General features: G+C 38.0%; 5 protein-coding genes and 1 pseudogene across 14 annotated transcripts; 5 read left to right on the forward strand and 1 right to left on the reverse strand.

Moving 5' to 3' along the window:
- The first annotated feature begins 580 nt into the window (after window positions 1-580).
- On the forward strand, window positions 581-3,413 carry LOC110766940 (formin-like protein 4). Its single transcript, XM_021970359.2, has 2 exons — window positions 581-1,866; window positions 1,986-3,413. The coding sequence occupies exons 1-2, from the start codon at window positions 1,031-1,033 to the stop codon at window positions 3,313-3,315; spliced, it is 2,166 nt and encodes a 721-aa protein (XP_021826051.2). The 5' UTR covers window positions 581-1,030; the 3' UTR covers window positions 3,316-3,413.
- Window positions 3,414-4,362: 949 nt separating this feature from the next.
- On the forward strand, window positions 4,363-6,903 carry LOC110766939 (protein EDS1-like; annotated as a pseudogene).
- A 1,687-nt stretch (window positions 6,904-8,590) lies between these two features.
- LOC110766865 (protein EDS1L) lies at window positions 8,591-11,292 on the forward strand. The gene is made up of 3 exons (XM_021970264.2): window positions 8,591-9,300; window positions 9,592-10,353; window positions 10,578-11,292. The coding sequence occupies exons 1-3, from the start codon at window positions 8,938-8,940 to the stop codon at window positions 11,091-11,093; spliced, it is 1,641 nt and encodes a 546-aa protein (XP_021825956.2). The 5' UTR covers window positions 8,591-8,937; the 3' UTR covers window positions 11,094-11,292.
- Window positions 11,293-11,601: 309 nt separating this feature from the next.
- On the forward strand, window positions 11,602-14,077 carry LOC110766860 (protein EDS1L-like). Its single transcript, XM_021970258.2, is given in 5 exon segments — window positions 11,602-12,137; window positions 12,237-12,998; window positions 13,095-13,517; window positions 13,519-13,597; window positions 13,600-14,077. Coding segments are annotated over 5 exon segments (1,851 nt in total). The 5' UTR covers window positions 11,602-11,774; the 3' UTR covers window positions 13,824-14,077.
- On the reverse strand, window positions 13,714-17,497 carry LOC110766861 (uncharacterized). 10 transcript variants are annotated; one of them, XR_002528217.2, is made up of 5 exons: window positions 17,236-17,497; window positions 17,061-17,124; window positions 15,375-16,916; window positions 15,222-15,292; window positions 13,714-15,121 (listed from the first exon to the last, which is right to left on the reverse strand). XR_002528217.2 is itself a non-coding variant. In XM_021970259.2 (3 exons), the coding sequence occupies exons 1-3, from the start codon at window positions 17,323-17,325 to the stop codon at window positions 16,009-16,011; spliced, it is 1,062 nt and encodes a 353-aa protein (XP_021825951.2). In that variant the 5' UTR covers window positions 17,326-17,497; the 3' UTR covers window positions 13,714-16,008. The 10 variants fall into 10 exon arrangements, 1 of the variants encoding a protein (XP_021825951.2); XR_015835927.1 differs by having other exon boundaries at window positions 13,714-14,414; window positions 15,008-15,121; window positions 15,222-16,916; XR_015835924.1 differs by having other exon boundaries at window positions 13,714-14,672; window positions 15,008-15,121; window positions 15,222-16,916.
- Window positions 17,498-17,961: 464 nt separating this feature from the next.
- LOC110766851 (callose synthase 10-like) lies at window positions 17,962-19,447 on the forward strand. Its single transcript, XM_088253812.1, has 4 exons — window positions 17,962-18,021; window positions 18,135-18,248; window positions 18,892-19,017; window positions 19,176-19,447. Exons 1-4 carry the CDS (start codon window positions 17,962-17,964, stop codon window positions 19,377-19,379), a joined length of 504 nt encoding a protein of 167 aa, XP_088109938.1. The 3' UTR covers window positions 19,380-19,447.
- Window positions 19,448-24,500: the final 5,053 nt, after the last annotated feature.

The following is a 24,500-nucleotide window of genomic DNA, read 5'->3' on the forward strand; positions in this document are numbered from 1 at the left end:
CTCACTAGTTTTATAGGGCCCCATTAAGATTCATCACATCTTGGTTTTTCGTTTCATGGACCACACAGGATCGCAACCCCACATCTGATCAAATGCTTCAGTTCAGGCCACAGTAAATCATAATTGTTGGTTTTATTTTGTGTAACTCTTTTTTAGTAGAAACGATAGTTTAAACTACAAGGGATTACGAGGGATTGACTAGACTTCGTTCCCGGTTTTGTGTAACTTAACCATTCTTATATACTTGTTTTTGGGTGCAGGCACTGGTTCTGTTTCTTGTTCTTCTTCCATTTGTGCTCAGCTGAACAGCTCTTTGATCTGCTGAAGCCATTTGGCAGCTTGCGGGCAAGTCCTCAAATGGTGGGTCATGTATGAGACTTTGGAATGTTGGTTAATTATCAGAGTCTTTAACTTTGTTAATAACGATTAGCACATTGTAATATCGTTTTTAATTATAAATTAACAACCAAACAATGCTAATGATATAATATACTTACTCATTTGTTAATTCATCAAATAAGAAAGATCACTTATTTATGATGTCAACAAACTCTAATTCAACGGCTGCAAAGCAATTAGAACTTTCGAAATTAAAATCATTAATTAATGTCGATGCATGGAAATGATATACAATACTGGAAATGAAGGACGGCAAACATAAATCTCACACCCACCATCTGCCATTGCTCTATGCATTATCTCAAAATGACAGAAAAACCTACAAGGCTACAATACAGTCTCTTCTTCCATGCAACTTGTAGTTGCACTTCCCCAACAGGGTCTATGTAGTAATTTTCATAAAACAAAACCAACCAAGCAAACAACTACCTTCATTGAAACTGTCAACAACCAAACACCAAAACACAGGAATTGAAGTTACTCAGCATTCAAAGAACACAACACATTAACAAATAAACCCTGTGTTTGGTTCTTTTGGAAGCCTTTTCTTCCAAGCGCTTGTCATCTTACTGCTTTTCTGAGAAGTTCCTTTCCAGATAATTCTCTCGTCTCTCAGGTGCCAAATCCAGCAATGCCACAATCTAATGGAACAGTACTTGCTGAGACTATTACAGCAACAGCTGCAGCCACTCTTGTTATTGCTGGAATCTTGTTCTTCCTATACCGATTTCTTGCTGCTCACCGCCTCCTAAAAGGTAAGACCAATGGAAGTTTTCGACGAGAAGAAGTTGTGATGTATCGAGAAGAATTTAGGCAATGTGGTGCGAATGTGAAAGGGTTGATTGTTGATGAGAATGGGGTTGATGTTATATACTTTCGAAAATTAGAAGACGGACAGCTTCAAACAAATCTTCCAAGAGTAATGTTTAATCCCAGTTATGAAGATGAAGACGAAGAAAAAAGAGTGGATACTAAAGGAGAGAGGCCTGAATTGTCTAAGTCATCTGATTTGACCAATCCTGATAAATTGGCAAAACCATATTCTCTACAACCTCCCAGACCTCTACTTAGAACAACTTCAGCATTGATATTGGAGAAGCAAGCTCCACAATCACTGCCTCCTCCACCACCCCAACCAGCAATAGATAAATCTCCACCATCACCACCACCACCACCACCTCCTCCTCCTACTCCACTACGGATGCCACCACCGCCTATTCTGGCAAAAAGGAATCCTTTACCACCTGCTCCACCTCCTAAGGCAGGTGGTTTGGGTTTATCACTAAAACCTCCACCTGCACCTAAAGGCAAACCAAGCAATAATAGCAGGGCAGATGCTTCCACAGGGGAGAGCTCAAAAACAACTGGTGTTGGGCAAACAAAGCTGAAGCCTTTGCACTGGGACAAGGTTATGGCTGCTGTTGATCATTCAATGGTCTGGGATAAAATCAATGATGGATCATTCAGGTAAACAAGTCACAATACTATTACATCATATGGTTTCTTCTATCTTTGTAGTCTTTTCTTATTTGATGTCATGACTCATGATCATATCCTAACTAGATTTTATTCGCTTAAATTCTCAGATTTGATGATGAGCTTATGGAAAATTTGTTTGGATATACCACCATTAAAAACCAGTCCTCTGAAAGAAATAACCACTTGACAGCTTCAAACAAGTCTAACTCTTCCCCAACATCTCAAGTTTTCATCCTAGAGCCCCGAAAGTCCCAGAATACCGCAATCGTGCTAAGATCTCTTGCAATCTCTCGCCAAGAAATCGTAAATGCCCTCCTTGATGGGCAAGGACTTGGTTCTGATACACTAGAAAAACTTACAAAAATTTCCCCAACCCAAGAAGAAGAAGCTAAGATCCTCCAATTTAATGGTAACCCAAGTAAACTTGCAGTTGCTGAATCTTTCCTCTACCACATTTTGAAAGCTGTTCCTTCAGCATTCACTCGTTTCAATGCAATGCTTTTCAGAGCAAACTATGACCCTGAAGTCCTTCACCTCAAGAAGTCTTTGCAAACACTTGAAATGGGGTGCAAGGAGCTAAGAGCTCGCATGCTCTTCCTAAAACTTCTTGAAGCGATTCTCAAAGCTGGCAATAGAATGAATGCTGGAACAGCCAGAGGCAATGCACAAGGGTTCAACCTCAGTGCTCTTCTGAAGCTATCTGATGTCAAAAGCACTGATGGAAAGACTACACTACTCCACTTTGTGGTTGAACAAGTAGCACAATCAGAGGGCAGAAGCTGTGTGATCAATCAGAACCGCAGCATTGGTCAAAACACTAGCCAAATTATTTCACCGAATTCGGATAATGTAACGGCTGAAGAGAGAAGAAAAGAGTACCTAATACAAGGGTTGTCATTGTTAGAAGGGTTGAGTATTGAATTATCTAATGTAAAGAAAGCAGCTACCATAGAATATGAGAGCTTCATCCATATGAGCTCTACTCTAAGTAACCGCGTAGCTGAAATTAAGAAACTTTTGACACAGAGTGGCAATGCTGAGAGAGGTGGATTTGCAAGAGAAATGAAAGGGTTCTTAGAAGAATGTGAAGAGGAGCTTAAGGTGGTGAGAGAAGAGCAAGCAAGGGTCATGGAGCTTGTGAAGAGAACAACAGAATATTACCAAGCAGGAGCTTTGAAAGACAAAGGAGCACCACCACTTCAACTGTTTGTTATTGTGAAGGATTTTCTAGACATGGTTGCTCTTGTTTGTGCAGAAATTTCAAGAAAGCTACAGAAGAAGAAGAGTTATGAAGTGACTATAGGATCCTCATCGCCTCCTCTATCACCTCCTCTATCACCTTCAACCATAACATCAAACAAGTTACAAAACTTCCACTCACATTTCATTTCAGATATATCATCAATATCTTCCAGTGAATCAGAAGATGGTTTCTGAAGCTGATGTAACAAAACATTTTTCTAAAGACTATTTATATTCTTTGAGTTCTTTTCCTACATTTTCTCAGCAACCCAATTGAAAAAAAATACCACAGATTCCAACTCCCCATTTATCTGGATAACTTGCAATGTTTGGTAATAGGTCAAGCTGGGTTTTTTTCCAAGTCACCCACCTACAATAAAAAAGTGGTTTTTTTCTTTTTGGAAGAACTTGACCTAATTATGGGAAAACATACAATTTGTTTTACAATTAAGGACAAACTGAACCGTAGTTGGGCAAAAAGCAAGACGCTACTGTCGCACTGAGCTTACACCGTATAGCCGAGCGGCTATACTATTTAATATTCAAATATATTTAAAGCGTACGGCCGGGCGGCTATACTATTTAATATTCGAATATATTGGAATAGTATAGCCGGCTATACTATTTATACTATTTAATGTTCAAATATATTTAAACAGTACAACTGAACGGCTATACTATTTAATATTCCAATATATTGAAATCGTATAGCCGAGCGGCTATACTATTTAATATTCGAATACATTTAAAACGTATAGCCGTGCGGCTATACGATTTCAATATATTCAAATTTATTGAAACGGTAAAGCCGCGCGGCTATACGATTCAGTATTCAAATATATCTACAAAGTATAGCAGCGCGGCTATACGATTTAATATTCAAATATATTTAAAACATATAGCCGCCCAGCTGTATGCTTTAAATATTAGTATATTTAAACACTAATAATACACATCCATTAATGTATTTATATCATATGCTAGGTAGGGATGCGAATATGATGATAAATAACACAAGACATGATTTTATAACAAAAAAGTAGAATACCAGTTTTATCAGAGTTGTTCATTTCGGAGTATAGAGGTTTTGTGTTTGATTCTCATAGCTCCCTCCAAGTATGTATTTATTTTTAGTTTTTGAATAGCAACATTAACACGTGGGTTTCAAGCAGATCGCAGTTTTTTTTACCAAATGCATATTGACAATTGGATCTCATGCAGAAGGAGCATGAAAGTAGCTGACCCACCATCTTAAATCTTCCTTTGAAGCAAGCCAAAAAGCAGAACCAGAACAAGAATTCAGAAAAATGGCTTGTGAAAGTCTTGGAGGGATGTTGAATATTAGTGAGGAGCTTATCAAAACAAGTTGCTGTCTGTCCTTGAAGGTTCAGAACTTCCCAGATAAGCTGTTTCATGCTGAGAAGTCCCCTGCCTCCTCATCCCATGCTTTTTTCAGCTTTCCAGGATCTTGGTCTGTGGATGGTTGGTATTCTGGAGATAAATCTTTTGGAGAAAAAGAGATCAATCTCCAACTCTTTCCTTCTATGAAAAGTATAGGCAATTATGATGAAGCTGAAGAGCCTTGAGCCCGAGAGTTTGCAATTGCATTTGTAAACCAAGCCTTTCTGCACAAATTCGAACATATTTTGCAGAGTTCCCAGCTTGAAAATCAGTTGTGTTTATTCTTTCTGTGTTACAAACCACAATTAGCAATTTTAACCCCAAACATTCATACAGCAATTACTTTTCATTGAAAATTATGATTGTAAGCCACAATATCACCCAAAAAAAGAGGAGGCATATATAAAATCCCATATCGAAGGAGAAGTTTCTCTATAAATAAAATCGAGGCGCTTTTGTGATAAAATCTCACACATGCTGAGCTTTATAGGTGACTAAGTTTGGGAGTGAGGAAGTGTTGAAGAATATAAAATAGCACATAAAAAAAATTGAATGTAAAAATTGAATATTACTATTATTATTTTACAGGGCATTTACTTGTAATTCAAGTGTTGTGTGATTGATTCTTTTGTGATTTTCTCAGGGCACTCTACAGCTGGTGCAATTGCTGCGCTTGCCACAATCCGGTTCTTGGAAAAGTTTCCGAATGCGGATAGTGGAACGTTTTTCTGTGTGACTTTCGGATCTCCCCTTGTTGGTAACCATACTATTTCTCATGCTCTTAGGAGAGAGAACTGGTCCAAATACTTCATACATTTTGTCATGAGATATGACATTGTCCCTCGGATTTTGCTTGCTCCTCTCTCCTCCATTCAACAACAGTTTGAGAAAATTCTCCCATTCTTCGATCCGAAATCGCCAAACTTGAAAAGTGAGATTCTTGGAACAGCCCCAGAGGCCTTGCATCTCTATACAAATGTGATGAGGAATGCATCAGCTCTTACAAGCCATGTTGCCTCTCAGCTAATGGGGAGCACAAATCTATTACTGGAAACTGTAAAACACTTCATTAAGCTAAGCCCTTACAAGCCTTTTGGAACATATGTTTTTTGCACTGGGAATGGGAAATTGGTAGTCTTCAAAAACCCTGAAGCTGTGTTGCAAACCTTGTTCTACTCGTCAGTTAAGCAGCGAAATTGGTAGGCTCAGATGGTTACTTGGATGACCTTGGCTTGGTACTCGAAGATCTCTTTGTTCTGATTGTTATTCTATTTTGTGTTCCAAAATTGTTAAGATATCTTGCTTGTTAATTTGCAGAGTGTAGGAGCTAGATTATGCCTTCGTGCTGCGGGAGAATCAGAGAAGAAAAAACGAGTAAACCAGGAAAAGATCGGTCGAAAAGTGGAAGAACTGAAGAAAGAAATGACAAAGCTAGAAGACTACCGAGCCTTGTGTGAGCACAATAGGGGATATTACGACGCCTTCAAGATTTCGAATGAAATGAGAGACTCGGATGCTAATGTGAGTAGGTTTTTGCTAGCAGGTATATGGGATGAAATTATTGAAATACTGAAGAAAATATGAGCTTCCTGATGAATTTGAGGCTATAGAAAAGTGGATACAATTAGGAACCAGGTATCGCCACCTTGTTGAGCCTCTTGATATTGCTAACTATTATAGGCGCTAAAGGGTGAACTCACCAGGAGTTACATGAAAAAAGGCGGCAGGCCAAAGCGTTACAAATACACACAAAGATGGCTGGAGCATTACCAAAAGTTGCAAATAGGAACCTGTGGGGAATCTGCTTTTGGGAAGAGGTGGAGGAGTTAAACAAACTCATAGCGCCGAAGCAATCTACAGGGAAAGGGATAAAGTTTTAGAGCTGCAGAGAAACTTAGGAAAATGGATCAAAGATGGGGAGGTTGGTAAGTATGTGTTATTGGAGCAGTCCACCTTTGTCAAATTGTGGAACAAACTCCCTTCGCAGGTCAAGTCAGAACCCATGATAGAATTCATGAAGGAGCAAACAAGTACTGCAAATTTTGTAGTATCTTGATTCTTGTGAGTGTCAAATGTTGTCAATTCCTGTCGACCTGCCAGAGCAAGGGCAACTGTGGTATCTTTCTCTCTGTTGTTTGTGTTTGAATGTTTTGCTTATAATAAATTTGTTGGAATTTTAAGAGGTCTGTGATGGGTGTTGCTTTGATATCATTGTTAGTTTAAGTGGTGAAGGGGTTTAGGACAATAGACAATAGTTAAAACAAAGTAATTTTATTATATTGAAGGAGAACAGTACATAGCTTGATGTAAGCTAATTGGCCTCCTTCGTTTTTTGGCTTATTGGCCATCACACTTGCTTAAATTAATTTGGGCTATTTGGCCCTTCACTTAGATTGGTGAGCTTATTAACTCCCTTATAGTTTGGGAGTTCTATTAGTTGGACTCCACATGGATTGTGGTTGCATGCCTATTTATAGGCTAGGTGTTGCCGCAATTGCCCAAGTCCCACCGACTTGGACAATCTCTCCTAGCCACATATTTTATATGTCTAGACTTTTCTAGCTATTTAAGATAGTTGCTAGGATATTTCTAGTCTTTTATAGTGCAACATTGAGCTTGCCAACTTTGCATAATCGGTGAAGTCTTCCTCTTGAATTCTCTAGATTTTTCTTGAAATCTTAAGCACAAATGTGCATTATTTTCAACAAAATTAATGCCAGAGCAACGGCTACTGTGGTATCTGTCTCTCTGTGGTTTGTGTTTGTATGTTTTGCTTTTGGGTTGTTTTCTTTTCACTTTGGATAAACTCTTGAAAAATTACGACATTGTCTATTCCTTTCACATTTGGGTTTCATGTGGTTTTCTTGCTATATTTTGTAGGCCTTTCAAATTCGCCGCGACTATGCCTTCTAAACCCTAAACTTTGTCGGAAAAGAACAAAATTCCCCGGGAAGGTCTATACCTCCTGTGTCACCTCCTCTATCACCTTCAACCATAACATCAAACAAGTTACAAAACTTTCACTCACATTTCATTCCAGATATGTCCTCCTCAACATCTTCCAGTGAATCAGAAAATGAGTTCTGAAGCTGATGTAATATTTCTTAAAATGATTAATATTCTTTGACTTGTTTTCCTTCTCCTACATTTTCTCAGCAACCCAATTGAAAGAACAATACCACCATTTTCCAATTCCCAATTATATTTGAACTTCACTGAAGCAAGTAGAGAAAAGGGCCGATTTTATGGGCCTTGGAATGCATGACAGGCCATTGGTAATGGTCCAGGCTGCTATTGATTGGCCTGACTGTGCTAAATAACTGCCAATAGTCACCAACCGACGGCAACAATATAAAAAAACAAAAACAAAAGTCTTTGTCTATGACTTCTGCATGTTCATTTAGCTCAATTTCATAGTAAATTTCAAAATCCACAAAGCAAAACAACCTATCCAACAAAGCCAACAAGAAGAAACACCCAACGAAAGTGGAAGGTAAAGACCTTGCAGCAACAAAGAAAGAAAAACAACAACATTCCCATGGCTAAGAATATAACAAGGCACTTTCTTTTTCACCTACAACGGTAACACGTTCCTGTCTGTCCACACCACACCTGCCAGAGCAAGGGCAACTGTGGTGTCTTTCTATCCGTGGTTTATGTTTGAATGTTTTGCTTTGGTGTTGTTTTCCTTGTAACTACATTATATTCTTCGAGTAATTTTCCTTCATTTTCTCAGCAACCCAATTGAAAGAGGGTTGAGGGCAGAATATATAGGCCTTGGAATGCACGACAGGTCATTGGTAATGGTCCAGGCTGATATCTCTTGATTGGCCTGACTGTGCAAATAATATCTGCCAATAGTCACCCACCAACAATATTAAAAAACAAAAAACAAAAGTAGGTCTATGACTTCTGCATGTTCATTTAGCTCAATTTCATGGTAATTTCGAAATCCACAAAGCAAAACAGCCTATACAACAAAGCCAAAAAAGAAGAAACTTTCAACGAAAGTGGAAGGAAAAGACCTTGCAGCGACAAAGAAAAAAAACACAACATTTCCATGGCTTAGAATATAACAAAGGACTTTCTTTTTCTTATACAACAGTAACATGTTCCTGTCTGTGGAATCTTCAACCCTTGCTGAGGGAGATAAACTAATGACTTTATGGTTGTTCCTGGAAGATGTAGTTGACTTGCAGATAACGCTAAGCCGCGTCAACCAAGGTCAAGCAATACTTGTTTAATGACGATAATGTTCATCATCCACACCCAAAACCAACACAAAGTCTTGGTCTAGGCAAGTGTATTTTTTTTATTCTTTAAATTTTCTCATCCATCCCACCATCTTAAAGCTTGCTTTGAAGGAAGACCCAAAGCAGCGCATCTGCAACAGAACCAAAACAAGAATTCAGAAAAATGGATGTTCAAAGGCTTGGAGAGATGTTGAAGATTAGTGAGGAGAATTTGAAGACAAGTTGCTCTCTGTCCTTGAAGGCTCAGAACTTCCCAGATGAGCAGTTTCTTGTTGAGAAGTCCCCTGCCTCATCACATGCTTTTTTCAGCTTTCCAGGATCTTGGTCTGTGGATGGTTGGTATTCTGGAGACAAAGCTTTTGGAGAAAAAGAGATCAATCTCCAACTCTTTCCTTCTGTGAAAAGTATAGGCAATTATGATAAAGATGACAAACCTGAAGACCGAGAATTTGCAACTGCATTTGTAAACCAAGCCTTTCTGCACAGATTTGAACATGTATTGAAGACTTCCCAGCTTGAAAATCAGGTAAGTTTTTTTGTACTTGCAAGTTGCTACTTTCAAACTTTGTTATTTAATATACCTACCATTCAGGGAAGTTGACTGGCCATCAGAATGTGTAAACTCAAATTGGTCATCATCAGCTAATATAATTTACCAAGAAATTCTAGTTTGACATTAAATTTCAAAGAAAAACTGTGTGTTGGCCAGTACTTTTGTAGTAAAACGGGAGCCATGTGCTCAAACTAATTTGCTGAACTTGAAATATCATCAATTCATTTGTAATTCAAATATCTTCATTCATTGTAATTCTCTCAGGTGGAAGCGGCTCTGAATGAACAGAAGAGTATAATATTTACAGGACACTCTACCGGTGGAGCAATTGCTGCGCTTGCCACAATCTGGTTCTTGCAAAAGTACCCGAATGCGAATAATGGAGCATTCTTCTGTGTGACTTTCGGATCTCCCCTTGTTGGTAATCATATTATTTCTCATGCTCTTAGGAGAGAGAGGTGGTCTCAATGCTTCATACATTTTGTCATGAGATATGACATTGTCCCACGGATTTTGCTTGCTCCTCTCACCTCCATTCAACAACAGTTTGAGAAAGTTCTCCCCTTCTTCAATCCAACATCCCCCAACTTTAAAAGTGAGGTTCTTGGAGCATCGCCGGAGGCCTTGCATTTCTATGCAAATGTGATCAGGAATGCATCATCTCTTACAAGCCATGTTGCTTCTCAACTAATGGGGAACGCAAATCTTTTATTGAACACTGTAAAACACTTCACTAAGCTAAGCCCTTACAAGCCTTTTGGGACTTACGTTTTTTGCACTGGGAATGGGAAATTGGTTGTCTTGAAAAACCCTGAAGCTGTCTTGCAAACCTTGTCCTACTCTTGTCTGTTAAGCAGCGAAACTGAACATGCAGCAGCGATTGCCCTCAAATGCTTGAACGAGCATTTTGGCTATGAGAAGGAATTTCTAGGTGATGAATCCAGCTTAGACATGCAAGATGTGGTTGATTTTGATAAACTAGAACTTCGCTTAGGCTCAGATGGTTACTTGGATGACCTTGGCTTGGTAAGTTTTAAATTTTTTCCCCTTCTTTTTCACGGGTACTTGAAAGTCTCTTTGTTCTGATTGTTTTTCGATTATGTGTTCCGAAACTTTTAAGATAGGAACCAAAACCAAAAACATCATAATGCCAGGAAAATATTTTGTAAAATGAAGTTCCTTCCCACTGAAACAAATAAGTTTTCACTTTGTTTATAACATGATCTGGTATCTTGCTTGTAAATTTGCAGGGTGTAAGAGCTAGATTGTCTCTTTGCGCTGCGAGAAAATTTGAGGAGAAAAAACAAGAAAATGAGAAAAAAGTAGCTTCAAAAGTGGAAGAACTTGAAGTAGAGATGAAGAAACTAGAAGACTACCGAGACTTTTATAAGGAGAAGGAAGGGGGATATTACCAGGCCTTCAAGATACAGAGTGAGAAGAAAGACTTTGATGCTAATGTGAGTAGGCTTGTGCTAGCAGGCATATGGGATGAGATTATTGAAATGCTGAAAAAATATGAGCTTCCTGATGAATTTGAGGGTACAGAAAAGTGGATAGAACTAGGAACCAAGTTCCGCGACCTTGTTGAGCCTCTTGACATTGCTAACTACTATCGGCACGCAAAGGGCAAGCGTTACATGGACAAAGGCGGCAGGCCAAAGCGTTACAAATACACACAAAGATGGCAGGAGCATTACAAAAAAGTGGAGCCAGGAGCCTTTGGAAAATCCTCCTGCTTTTATGCAGAGGAGGAGGAGTCGGGCTAGAGAGAAAAGTAGGAAAATGGATTATTGTGTGTGTATGGAAATGTAGTAGTATCTTTGATTCTTGTGTGTGTCAAATGTTGTGAATTCTTGTTCACCTGCCAGAGCTAGGGCTACTATGGTCTTTGTCTCTCTGCGGTTCGTGTGTTTTTGTGTTTTGGTTTAGTGTTGCTTTCCTTTGTAATAAATTCACTTCGGATGAGCCCTTGTATTTTCTGCCTTTTGCTGCACAAATTATCAAATTAAACCAAAGTAAAACAAACACTTTTCCTAAAACAAACACTATGAATGTTCTTTGAGTTATTTTCCTACGTCATCAAAAGTAAAACAACATAGTCATCAAAATGTTTGTTTTCCTAAAAGTAAAACAAACATTTTCTCAGCAACCCAATTGAATGAAAGAAAATATATCTCCGAATTTATTGGGCCCACACAAACAAACAAAAAACAACATCACTAGACTACAATTGCAAACAATTATCATAATCACTTTTAAGGAAAGTTCCCAGAAGTTCTTGTTGACTTTCAGGTCAATGACTTGTTTAATCATCCACACTCAAAACCTACGAGTCTTGGTCGAGGCAAGGGGTTTTTTTGTGTTACCATCTTCAATCTTCCTTAAAAACAAGACCCAGAACAAAGAATCTGAACCAGAAAAATTGACCAAAACAAGAACTCAGAAAAATGGCTTGTGGAAGGCTTGGAGAGATGCTGAATCTTAGTGAGGAGCTTATCAAGAAAAGTTGCTATCTATCCTTGAAGGCTCAGAACTTCCCAGAGGAGCTGCTTCTTGTGGAGAAGTCCCCTGCCTCATCCCATGCTTTTTTCTGCTTTCCAGGATCTTGGTCTGTGGACAGTTGGTTTTCTGGAGAAAAAGCTTTTGGAGAAACAGTGATCACACCTGCACTGTTTCCTTGTATGAAAAGCGTAGGCAACCATAATGAAACCGCAAAACCAGGAGACCTAGAATTTGCAATTGCTTTCGTAAACCAAGCCTTTCTGCAAAAATTTGAACATATTTTGCAGACTTCCCAGCTTGTTAATCAGGTAAGGTTTTCATAAATTTAAGTACATATGTAATATTTTACAGGGAATTTACTTGTAAATATTCAAGTGTTTTCATTGATTCTTTTGTGGTTTTCTCAGGTGCAAGACGCTATCAATGAAAGGAAGAGTATAATATTTACAGGGCATTCTACAGGTGGAGCAATTGCTGCGCTTGCCACAATCTGGTTCTTGCAAAAGTACCCGAAAACAAATGCTGCAACATTCTTCTGTGTGACTTTTGGATCTCCCCTTGTTGGTAACCATATTATTTCTCATGCTCTTAGGAGGGAGAATTGGTCTCAATACTTCATACATTTTGTCATGAGATATGATATTGTCCCTAGGATTTTGCTTGCTCCTCTCTCATCCATTCACCAAGGATTGCAGAAAATTCTCCCCTTCTTCAATCCGAAATCGCCTAACTTTAGAAGCCAGATTCTTGGAACATCCCTAGAGGCCTGGCATTTGTATACAAATGTGATGAGGGATGCATCAGCTCTTACAACCCATGTTGCCTCTCAACTAATGGGGAGCACAAATCTAGTGCTGCAAACTGTAAAACACTTCATTAAACTGAGCCCTTACAAGCCTTTCGGGACATATGTTTTTTGCACTGGGAATGGGAAATTGGTTGTCTTGAAAAACCCTGAAGCTGTGTTGCAAACCTTGTTCTACTCTTGTCAGTTAAGCAGCAAAACGGAATGGGCAGCCATTGCCCACAATTGCTTGACCGAGCATTTCAGCTATGAGAAGGAATTTCTAGGTGGTGAACGTAGCTTAGACATGCAAGATGTGGTTGCTCTTGATAAACTAGAAGAGCTCTGCTTAGGCTCAGATCTTTACTTGGATGACCTTGGTTTGGTAAGTTGTATTTTTGGTACTTAAAAATCTCTTTGTTCCGATTGTTAAGATATCTCTAATGTGGTTTGCTTTGATATCTTGCTTGTAAATTTGCAGAGTGCAGAAGCTAGATTATGCCTTCGTGCTGCTGGAGAATCAGAGAAGCAAAAAGGAGAAAACCAGAAAAAAGTTAATGGAAAAAGGGAAGAAATGAAGAAAGCATTGGAAAACCTAGAAGAATATCGAGCCTTGTGTGAGCACAATGTGGGATATTTCGACGCCTTCAAGATTCAGAAGGACAGGAGAGACTTTGAGGCTAACGTGAGTAGGATTGTGCTAACAGGAATATGGGATGAGATTTTCGAAATGTTGAAAAAATATGAGCTTCCTGATGAATTCGAGGCTATAAAAGAATGGATACAACTAGGAACCAGGTTCCGCCGTCTTGTTGAGCCTATTGACATTGCTAACTACTACAGGCACTCCAAGGATGAGGACACCGGACCATACATGAAGAAAGGCAGGCCGAAGCGGTTCAAATACCCACAACGATGGCTCGAGCATGAACAAAAACTGCCAGCAGGTTCCTGCGGGGAATCGTGCTTTTGGGCAGAGGTGGAGGAGTTGCACAAACTTACTGGTGACATCACAGCAATCTACAGGGAAGGAGAGAGAGTTTTGAAGCTGCAAAGAGAAGTAGGAAACTGGATTCGTGAGGGGTTGGTTGGTAAGGACGTTTTATTGAAGTCGTCAACCTTTTACAGTTGGTGGCAGCTGCTGCCACCCCCGCTCAAATCAGAACTCATTTCAGGGCTCATGGATGATCAAGAAAGCATGCACGAGTAGTTCTAGGAGTCAATAATAAGAGGAGATAGAGTCGCCTTACAGAGCAAGGGCTTCCCTGGATTTCCAATTGCTTGATTTGGGGTTTGGTATGGGGTGTTATCTACTACGTGTGTGTTTTGCTTTGGTGTTGTTTTTATTGCAATTGGCCAAAAAATAAATGTTGCCATTGATAAATTCACTTTGTGTACACACCCATATGGAGAGTTTCGGTTAAACCTGTTTCTTTTTGTGAATGGATTTGCTTGATTATGATATATCAAGAAGATCACAGGCCACACCCTTGAAAGTTCCAACCCATAATCAAGATTACAAGATTTAATTAAAAAAAAAACATGGATTAAATGTTCAGCACATTACAACAATACTTGTGAAGACAAGGGTCACAAATTAACAGAGGTTTCGGAAATGTCAGGATACTTCCTCTCTCTAAAACAGATTATAGTTCAACAGAGTAAAAGTAACACATAATAACAAGACTTGAATCACTTTTTTGTGCAGAAGGCATATTGATGTTACACCGACCCTATCAATGAAGAGGGTGATCTATTCTTTCTTCTTATACAATTGAGTTTAATTTCCTTGCCAAGGGTGCTAGAGGATGAGCACAGAAACCATGCATAACGGTTACATACCAGTTAATTCATAACCATCACAATAGAAACAGAAACAGGCATGAAAAGTATAAGGAGAAGACTGCATCATTTATCTCAGGGCAAAGGGATACCTAGTACTAAATCCAAAGCGACACAAGTATTAGAGCTTCGTGCCATAAAGGTGACTCACTTATCAAGCTACACAGGAATGAAGCAAGTCTCATAAAGAGGAAAGCAGCAACCTGAGCGAAGGACGCTGCCAAATTGGCAATATAACCCACATTAGATATGAAAACACCATATAAGCTTTTGGCTAATGCACAACTAGAAGTTGATAAGGTTCACAGCCTGATACAGAGGGGAATTACCCTAGACGATGATACCAACCCTATCCTAAGCAAGAGACACTTCTAGGTTCCTTGTAGATACAGAGTGATAGCAACACAACATTTTTTTTCTGGCTTAGTTATTAATGGCTTCACCAGTCAACTAATTGTCCCTCCCCTTAAACAGATGACAAACCAAATGATCTCCAAGTAAATATATGCATGAACTCTAAAACGGCAATTGAAAATCCGCCTTAGCACTTACAGCTGCAAATACTGAATGGCAAGACCTTCAATCTTGAACACTTGTGCAACAAGCAAATGTAAGTACAAAGGATCTTAACAAAACTCATCATGGAGTAATGCTTTCCACCTTCATCTAATATTTAGCAATAATAGAAAACTTTGTATCAGACGACAAAAGCAAAAACATATTATAAATAAACAAAGATACGCCAAATGTACTAGACAAACTTAACCTCAAAATGCAAAGTCCCAAACAACTAGAACAGAAATGTGGTACCCTATTCTGTCATATGGAACAAATTACCTGCATAAAATAATTGCGCATTAGGGTTTGACAATATCCATGTTAACCTTAAAAGACTGAAGCCCATATGCAGAAATCTTACCCAGAGCTCCACATGAAAATGCTATACACCATAACCTAAGAAGACTCAGATCCCCTCCATTACGGGAAGGTCCATTACAGCAATCTCAGAAGTTAAACAATGGTATAAACCAAGATCCACAATTGCTAGATAACCATGGTTTAACAACTGAGATTAATGAAGTGAACCTTTCGTTTGAATCCAAATCCAGCCTTAGAGATACAACTATGAAACTACACAGTTTAAATCATTAGGAACCACTGATCAGGGACAAGGATGCCTTCTACATCATCAATTAGCAACGTCAATAAACCCAAACTAAAATAGGAGAATCAAATAGTAGCAAAGATAAGCAAAAATTGAAAAGATTAAAAGAAATACCATAATAGTGTATACTTGTTTCATGTATTGAATTTCTATACCACCTTATCTATTCACATAAGAACACTGAGTCACTGAGTTCTCTACCTCAGCACATGCACCATACAGATAAGAACCAAGTCAAAAGAGAAGCAGATCAATTCCGGGCGCTCAAAACCCTATACCCACATCTAACTAAAGAAATCAAATTCTAAGACTGTAGAACACGCAAAAAACCATGAAACACAAAAAACAGAGACAAGAGTACATATCTCACGAAAAACATAAGTTCTTTTTAGGACCTTGTGATCAGGCTACAAGAACGAGGCAGCCGAAACGTGAGGCTACCTCCATGCACACTTGCCTCTGCCTCAACAGGCTCATGCTCATAGGGCTTCCTGCAGCCAGGACAGCGGCTATCCTCCTCGAGAATCCTCTTGTGGCAGAAAAGGCAGAGCCGGAATCCGCACAAGCATGGCAAAAAGCTCGTGTCCGTGAAATCCAAATCTTCATAGCATATAGGACATGAGGATGGCGCAGAAACAACACCACTATAGGCCCAAGGAACACCACCACAACCGTAATGTTTCCTGTTCGAATTTGGCAAGCTAACCTGCTTAGCTAAATTGGGCAGACTCTGAGGCCGAAAAGCATCGTCAGGCCTCCAAGCCAGGCCATTTCCTGAAGCTTTCGGGATAGTTCTGGCGCATTGAGGCTTCGAATTCTCAACCCCAAAATTCGGCCCATCAGACCCAATAGTCGTTTCCTGAGGAGAACCCGATTGAGCAATTGGATCATGCTCTGGGGGAGACTCCAAACATGGGTTTTTCGGCTTCTCGTTGGCGGCTAAGGCGTCAGCCACGGCTTCCCAATCGTCCAAGCACCCATCATCGCCACCCCCTTCATCATCCTCTGTGATATTTCCAGAGCAACAGCCACCGCTGCTGCTGCTGCTACTGCTGCTGCTAGACCCAGTGAAGTTAGTCTCGGAATAGTTGCTGCCCAAGACGCTACTTGTCAAACTGTTCGGACTGTTCGAGTCCAAATCGCTGTCATGGTGGTGGTGGTGATGGATCGATCCGTCATTCTCACCGCCTCCGGGCCTCATCCCTAGATTACCGAAGGGACGGTGGTTATTACGGTCTTTGCGTTCTTCAACGACGCCGTTCTGTTCCGCTTTAAAGTCCTTATTCTTCACAGCGCCTAAATCCCATCGAATCCATATCAATCAAATGCCAAAACAATATTTTCTTTAAAATCAAAACTGACAAATCGGAGAAATTTAACGATACGACACACAATTAAATATGCATATAAAACGTAGTAATTACGAGATCGGGGGCGTACCTTGAGAAAGCCATTGCTCACGACGAACATCGAGCTTGCACTGCTTCAATTTGGCAGACCTGGCCTGAAAATCCCCAAATAAACGAGAAATTTTACTAAAGATCAACCAATAAATACAAATTCGTATACAGAATAACAAGAGATCGTAAACCGGAAAAGGAAATTGAAATCTCACCCTCTTCTTCTTGCTCACATCCCGGGCGTTGTTGTTGTTGTTGTTTGGGGCTGCATGAATGGAAGCGTTGGTGATCGAATCGGAAACCATCGTTTCTCAACAGTCGAATTCAAATTTCAAGATTCGCTCAAAAACCCTAAAATTTGCAGGGAGATTTAAAAACCTTCGAGAGATACAGAGAGAGAGAGAGAATGGATAACGGAAATTCGGAAACTCCTCTGCTCCGCTCGGCCTTTGTGCTTCACAAACTCTGAAAAATGGAGGGGGTTAGAATTATATACCGACATATTTACGGAAATACCCCTTATTTTTATATTATTTTCGGCCATATCCTGTTTGAGGTTCACCGACTTTTTAATTCCTTTTGAGAAGGGATAGTTATATATGGAAAGGACATATTTGTAAAATACTGTAGGTGAAAAGACGTGGACGATGCCGTTTCATGGAGATTTAAAATAGTGTAGCCGCAGACTATACTATTTAATATTCGAGTATATTTCAACAGTATAGCCGAACGGCCATACTATTTAATATTCCAATATATTTAAAACGTATATTCGTGCGCGGCTGTACTATTTAATATTCCAATATATTGAAATAGTATAGCCGCACGAATATAGCCGAACGGCTATACCTTGCAAAAAGAGATGAGGGTCAAATAGATCACAATCGTGATATTGAGCACCTGTGGGACTTTTACCAGCAGTACAAACAACGACAAAGTAGATGATATCCAGAGACAGGAACAAAGATGGCGTGAATCTGGAACTTTTAGTGCTGACTTTGGCAAGTATGGCCATCATGTTTTGCTTTAATAGACCTTTCCCCTCCTCTTTTGTTGTTATGATTTCCCAATAAGTTATTTGTTAATTGTTTTGTTGTTTCATGTTGGAGCTCAGTTATTTAGAAATGATCAAAGGACGATTGCTACCTTGAGGGCTTTAGTTGAGGTCATGGAGGCACTTAGCAAAGATGCAGATCCAAATGGAGTTGGAAGACTTATTACGGAGGAGGTGTTATTCCTTTTACCTCCTACTTTTGGATGTGATGTTCAATAAATGGTTTACTATTGAAAGCCTGTTAGTCTCTAAAATCCTTTGCACTTGGCAAAGTTTGACCTTATATACTATACTAAATTTGATCTTATATTGACTTATATCAGTTCACCTTCCCAACTATTTTCAGCAATATTGTTTTAGCTTCAGTTTATGATAACAATTGACTGTGTTCATTGATCTGTGGGTTTCCAGTTGCGAAGAATTAAAAACACCGATGCAACATTATCTGGGGAGCTTACGGCCTACAATATTGTCCCTCTTGAAGCACCATCATTGACCAATGCCATTGGAGTTTTCCGGGAAGTAAGTTTGACCTGAATTATATATGTCATGCCTCATGTTCTTCATCTCCTTTAAGAGTTCTGTTACTTTCACTTTGCATCTTATCTATCTTTGGTTATGTATAATCCAAAAAAGATTAATGTTCGTTTTCATAAATAGCAAACAACAATTAACAAGTGCCTTTTGTGTTGTGAAACTTGTCTTATTCTCTGTGATGCAGCTTTTTTGTAGGTATTGTATTGTCGAATCATTAAACGTAATTATGTTTATAAACATTGCAGATATTGCAGATATTGCACCTCTCACCTCTCATCAGGTGAGAGGTGCAATATCTGCAATTACGTATACTGAGCAATTCCCCAGACTTCCTGCTGCTTTTGAGATATCTGGACAACGAGATGCTGACATGTTTGATCTGTTGGAATGTGTATTTGGTTTTCAGGTTTGTGTTTCCTAACATTTTCCGTAAGCTTAATTATATCTGCAGTTTTGTGGTACGGTAAATGTAACACTATATATGCATATATTTTCAATTCCACTTGCTGTTCGTATGCATATGTAATATATCCCTTTTGATAACTGTTCTGGTTAATTTTTCAGAAAGACAACGTAAGGAATCAGAGAGAGAACGTTCTTCTTACAGTTGCAAATGCACAATCTCGGCTTGGTGTACCTGTTGAGGCTGATCCAGTGAGTGAACATGTCATTCTTTTTACATGGGCTACTGATTATCCTTCTTGTATTCATGTGAATGAACATGTCATTATTTGTTACACCTATTACTTTCCCATTTACTTATTTTGAGTGAATGGTTTTCCACATTTAAGGCCTTACTAGCTTCTTCTATATATTGTGAAGCAAATAATTCCAAAACATAATAAGTTTGAGGCATTGTTCAGTTTCTGGAATATTTATAAACTTAAGTTGTAGTTTCAAGAAATTTGAATATCTAATATCAACCATATGTGAAAAGAATATTTACATGGAAAACTTGTATCGTCTATATGTGGTCGGTGCCTGTGTTGGTTAATGAAAACTTATGATATTAAATAGTATAGCTGGCGGCTATACTATTTCAACATATCCAAATATTAAATAGTCTAGCCGCGCTGCTATACTATTTCAATATACTCGAATATTAAATAGTATAGCCGACCACCTATAGTATTTTAGTATATTCGAATATTAAATAGTATAGGCGCGCGGCTCTACTGTTTAATATATTTAAATATATATTATTATTTTTTAAAGGCCGCCTAGCGCCTAGGCCCATTTTACTACACAAATCCATATGTGGACTGCATGGCCTAGCGCCCAGGCACAAACCCAAACCCAAACCCAATTACTCTCCCCAACCCATAAATAAATGCTTTTATATATATATATATACAAGCGATAATCTCTTTTACCAAAAAAAAAAAAATTATCGATAATCTAAACTACTCTAAATGAATATAATCTATAGGGAATGAGATTTGAACTTTGGTTCAAAGGAATGGACTTAAAGGGTTTAGGATAATCTACGGGTAGGGGAATTTGAACTTTAGTTCAAAGGAACGGACTCATTGTCATAGGTAACTGACCTAACTCATGTCTTGGAAAAAAACAATAGTTCCCTTAGGTCAGCAATTACTGACTCCAATATTGATTCCATCTTATCCTTTGAACTCCAAACCATGTTAGTTCTTTGATTTTAATGGGTTATGTCTAATTATATATCAGTTTCATGTTCAAGGAAGGGACAAAGTACCCCTTTTAGAAGAATCAAAGCCATAGTTTGAAGAAAATTGCCTAATAACTGAAAAAAGTTGAGATCTACAATTTCCAGGCATCAAAGATGATGAAGAACAACTGAGAACAGTAAGCATGAGATGAAACCTTGTAGGGGCATAAAGTAAAAGAGATCAACTTTACCCTGTGCTGCAGAGTAAGAACCCTACTTCAGACCAAAATATCCAACTACTCTTAACAAGAATTGAATGCTTCAAATATCTCTCACCCATGAAACTTGAAAGTGCAATCATAGTAAAAACGCTCCATATTAAAAAAAAAAAAAAGCCTTTTCATTGATAGGCCAATTTTAGCATCTATATATATAAGCAAAAGGTAGAGAATGGTGAAACATTCAAAATACCAGAAAATGTCATTGGTTAATTCAATTATTAAGAATTGAAATTATTAATTAAATGAGGCTAATATGATAAATTCACATTTTTTCGTATTAAAAAATAAAAATAAAAACAAAATTAGATAATAGGTCCTACTTTTATGGAAAATAACTACCCATGTTATCTTTTCTTAATTCTAAAAAGAAAAGAAAAAATAAAAAAGAAAATCAATTGGCACAAGCATGTGCCAAGGGGCTAGTGTTATATTATACAGTCTATTTGGAGGGAAAAACTCAAAGCTAGTCAATTGTTATTTTCTAATTGGTTCTTAATGCATTAGTTTTTTTTCTAAAACCAATTATTCGAACTCGGATGCAAAATGGGGAGCATATCCGCTCTAACCAATTTTACTAAGACAATGTCTACATCATATTGTATTTTTTAATTTGAATAAAAGTTTTCCATTTCCTCAGTAAAATATGAGTTTTACACATGGGTGCGTCATTGAACTCCACTCTTTCTGGCCCATGCTAAGAACAAAACGGGATGGGCTTACTTGGAAGATTCGAATTGGGCCAAGATTTAAACAAAGTTTTCGAAACACATGTAAATCAGAAACCCAATTGGTTTAATCCCAAGAAGGATAAGGAGTGATGATTTTGGAAATGGACACCCAATTCTCGAGACAATTTTCAAATTTTCCAATAGGGTGTCCGTATAATTCATGTAAACTTGACCTGGCTTGGAGTTCCAATTAATTTTAATTATTAAAAAAACGTGCTGAGCTGTCCCTGTCCTATTTAGTTCACCTCTCAATTTCAAACCCAACCACAAAATTTTGTTGTTACCAAACCAACCCTGTTCAAATCAAATATATCATGTGTATCTATCTCATTATGTGGGGTTCTACCTAAGACTATATTTGTATCTTTTATTTGATGTGGAAGGGCTGAAGTTGCGAATTTGAAGTTTGGACTACGCATATCAAACAATCTTGTGTGGTCCTCTAACCCAATTTACAAAGTGGCAAAGACCAAAACGTCGCATTTTTGTGCTAAAGATAATGTTGGACTTGATAGAAACCTTAAATTCGAGTGACATTGATCTCCAATTGTTCAAAGCACCAAATATGATATTGGAATTTTACGCGGTAAATCAAATGAAAAATATTAGAGATAGTCGCTCACGCACGCATAAATGATTTTCCATTGATACAAGCGAATTGTTTTTCAAGTCAAACAACTATACCTAGAAATGAAGAAAATAATTCAACCCCAAATATGATGCCGAAAGGACCTTTTTTTTTTTCCTTTATTATATTATCTCTCTTTGAAAGGCAAGGGCCAACGCATGATTGTCCTCTTCCTTGCATGTGGAACTATGATATGCTGAATTTAAAGCACCTTATATAAATAAGGCATGATGCAATAATGCCATTGAAATAAATTTGAGTCTTCATCACATGCCATGATGATCCTGGAACATGCACACCCACAGTAGAATTAAAGTATATATCTTCAATTCTAAGCTACCCATCTATCCAAAATCAATACCATACAACAAAATTCATTGGTATTTTCTCCACAGCTCATATTTTCTTTTCTTAATTATTATTTTTAGTTTTTCGACTTTCTCACATGACGCGAATCTCATATCGTAGGTCTCGCTCGATGCAAAAATAATTGAATTACAGCTTCCTAATTTGTGATGTCATTAAGAGCACTTCCAGCAGCAAAGGCTGGCCGGGACATGAGGTGGGGGCCACGAGCCTGGGTTGGCCCGAGGGCAAGGCGAGCCCGAGGTCCAGCTTGAGTTTTGGGATGATGTCAGCCCTCGAATTTGAAAATATTTTTTTTTTGCAATAAAATAATGAAATTTTTTGAATTTTCATTTTAAAAAAACCCAAAAATTAATGAATTTTTTCCTATAAATACCAACCAATACTCTTCACTTTTAACACCAAATCCTCATACATTTTCTTCTCCTTCAACTATTATTCATTTTCTACTCAATATTTTTTTCACTTTCTATAAAAAAATCTTATCCGAAAATATTATCCAAATTAATTATTTAGGTAAAAAAATTTGTGAAAAAAATAAAAAAATGAATAGTATTTGCCCTTTGTCATGACAACGGGTGGAAGCACACATTGTTTTTTGCAAGGACAGCCACTATTCACGTGATTAGTAGCTGCCCTAGCGCCCCCTTGCCATGGCAAAGAGCAAACTGCTGGAAGTGCTCTAAGGATTGAATGAATTTCATCTCTATCCTTATTAATGCATGGAAATGCTAATGATTATAAGATTGTATCACATGTGAGTATGCCCAAGTCGATATATATATACATGAAAGATACATAGATAACATCACGTGGCAAACAAAATGCAGTACCCAACTAAAAGAATGTTTTTTTCTTGGCAGTATGTGCCTTATTCTCTGAATGGTTATAATAATGCATAAATTTTATAGTCAATTGCTCCTTCTACACTAAAACGCCATGTTTTGAGCTTTCAATTTCATGTTATGTGTCGCGCTACAAACAACCAAATTGCACATGGCCTGCACCCTGCAAATAGAATTCATTCAATTCTGCCAAGACCAGGTCCTAATTTTCTGCATGAGACATGAGATTTAAGCCCGTCGAACTTCATATATTTTGTGAAGAAAGAGGATATCCGAACACAGGACCTCATTACATATAATCATCATGTACAATGATGGTTATTTTTATTTTTGCGAATAAAAAATTATGTCGGTTAGGGACCTAAAATCCCTTTTACAATGGTGAGTGTTGTAAACATTTGAACCACAAATATTTCACAATTTCATATACTTATAAGGCAATAAATATTTTAGATTATTATAAATAAACCCAATCCTAGGCATGTATTTATAAAAAAACCCACACACTATTTAAACATAGAAACACACCCAAAATCAACCCCAAAATCAACAATTATATATTTTTTGGGTGTGTTTATAAATGGGTTTTGAGTGTGTGTAATGATGGGTTTTGGGTGTGTTTATAAAGTGTTTTGGGTGTTGGGTTTTTTTATAATTTCAGCCCCCATTTTGGGTGTTTTAGTGAAATCCCCTAAATATTTCAGTCCTTTTGTTCATCTAACTTTGAATGGCCATGTAGCCAAACCTTACAGGGCCAAGCTGCCAAATCTCCAACCAATAGCAAGTTAGTTAATTTCACCAAAATTGCCCATTTATCCTATTTTTCATCATCAATTTTCCTTTTTCTTTGCCGACAACCATTGCCCTTCAGCCAGTGATTTGCTTCATGTCCCTCTAATAACAAAACCTTTTAAGCTTTGGTTAAATGTAAACAGGTAGGTAGGTAAAGGGGAGGTTGATAGCTGACTGAGACCCACAAATTTTGAGTAGGGTTCTAGTTCTAGAGCACACATTTTTTGGCCCATCCATCCATTTTAATTAACAAATTGCATGTTTTCTGATTTGATTTGCCGGTCCACTAATTGTTTTCCAATTAGCTCAACCTTGTACTAAAAAGATAAATATCTCCAACCCCTACTTCTGAAAAGAGTTGGTTCAACCTCTTATTTGTTAGGTGAACAAATAAAGCCTTGACCAATATTTTGGTTAATTAATTACCTTCTTGAATATGAATTGGTAAACTAACACTTACCCAATATTAATCCGTAATACAAACAAGATCGAGGTAGTTATTCTCACATCCGATGTTCTGTGTTCGAATCACCGCTCTCGAATATCACTTATATACAAACAAAAAAAGACCACATCACAATCACAATAACAAACACCACACACAAGCAGTTTAATCATTTTG

This window comes from Prunus avium, chromosome 5, assembly GCF_965620075.1.
Source record: "Prunus avium chromosome 5, drPruAviu1.hap1.1, whole genome shotgun sequence".
Classification (NCBI taxonomy): domain Eukaryota; kingdom Viridiplantae; phylum Streptophyta; class Magnoliopsida; order Rosales; family Rosaceae; genus Prunus; species Prunus avium.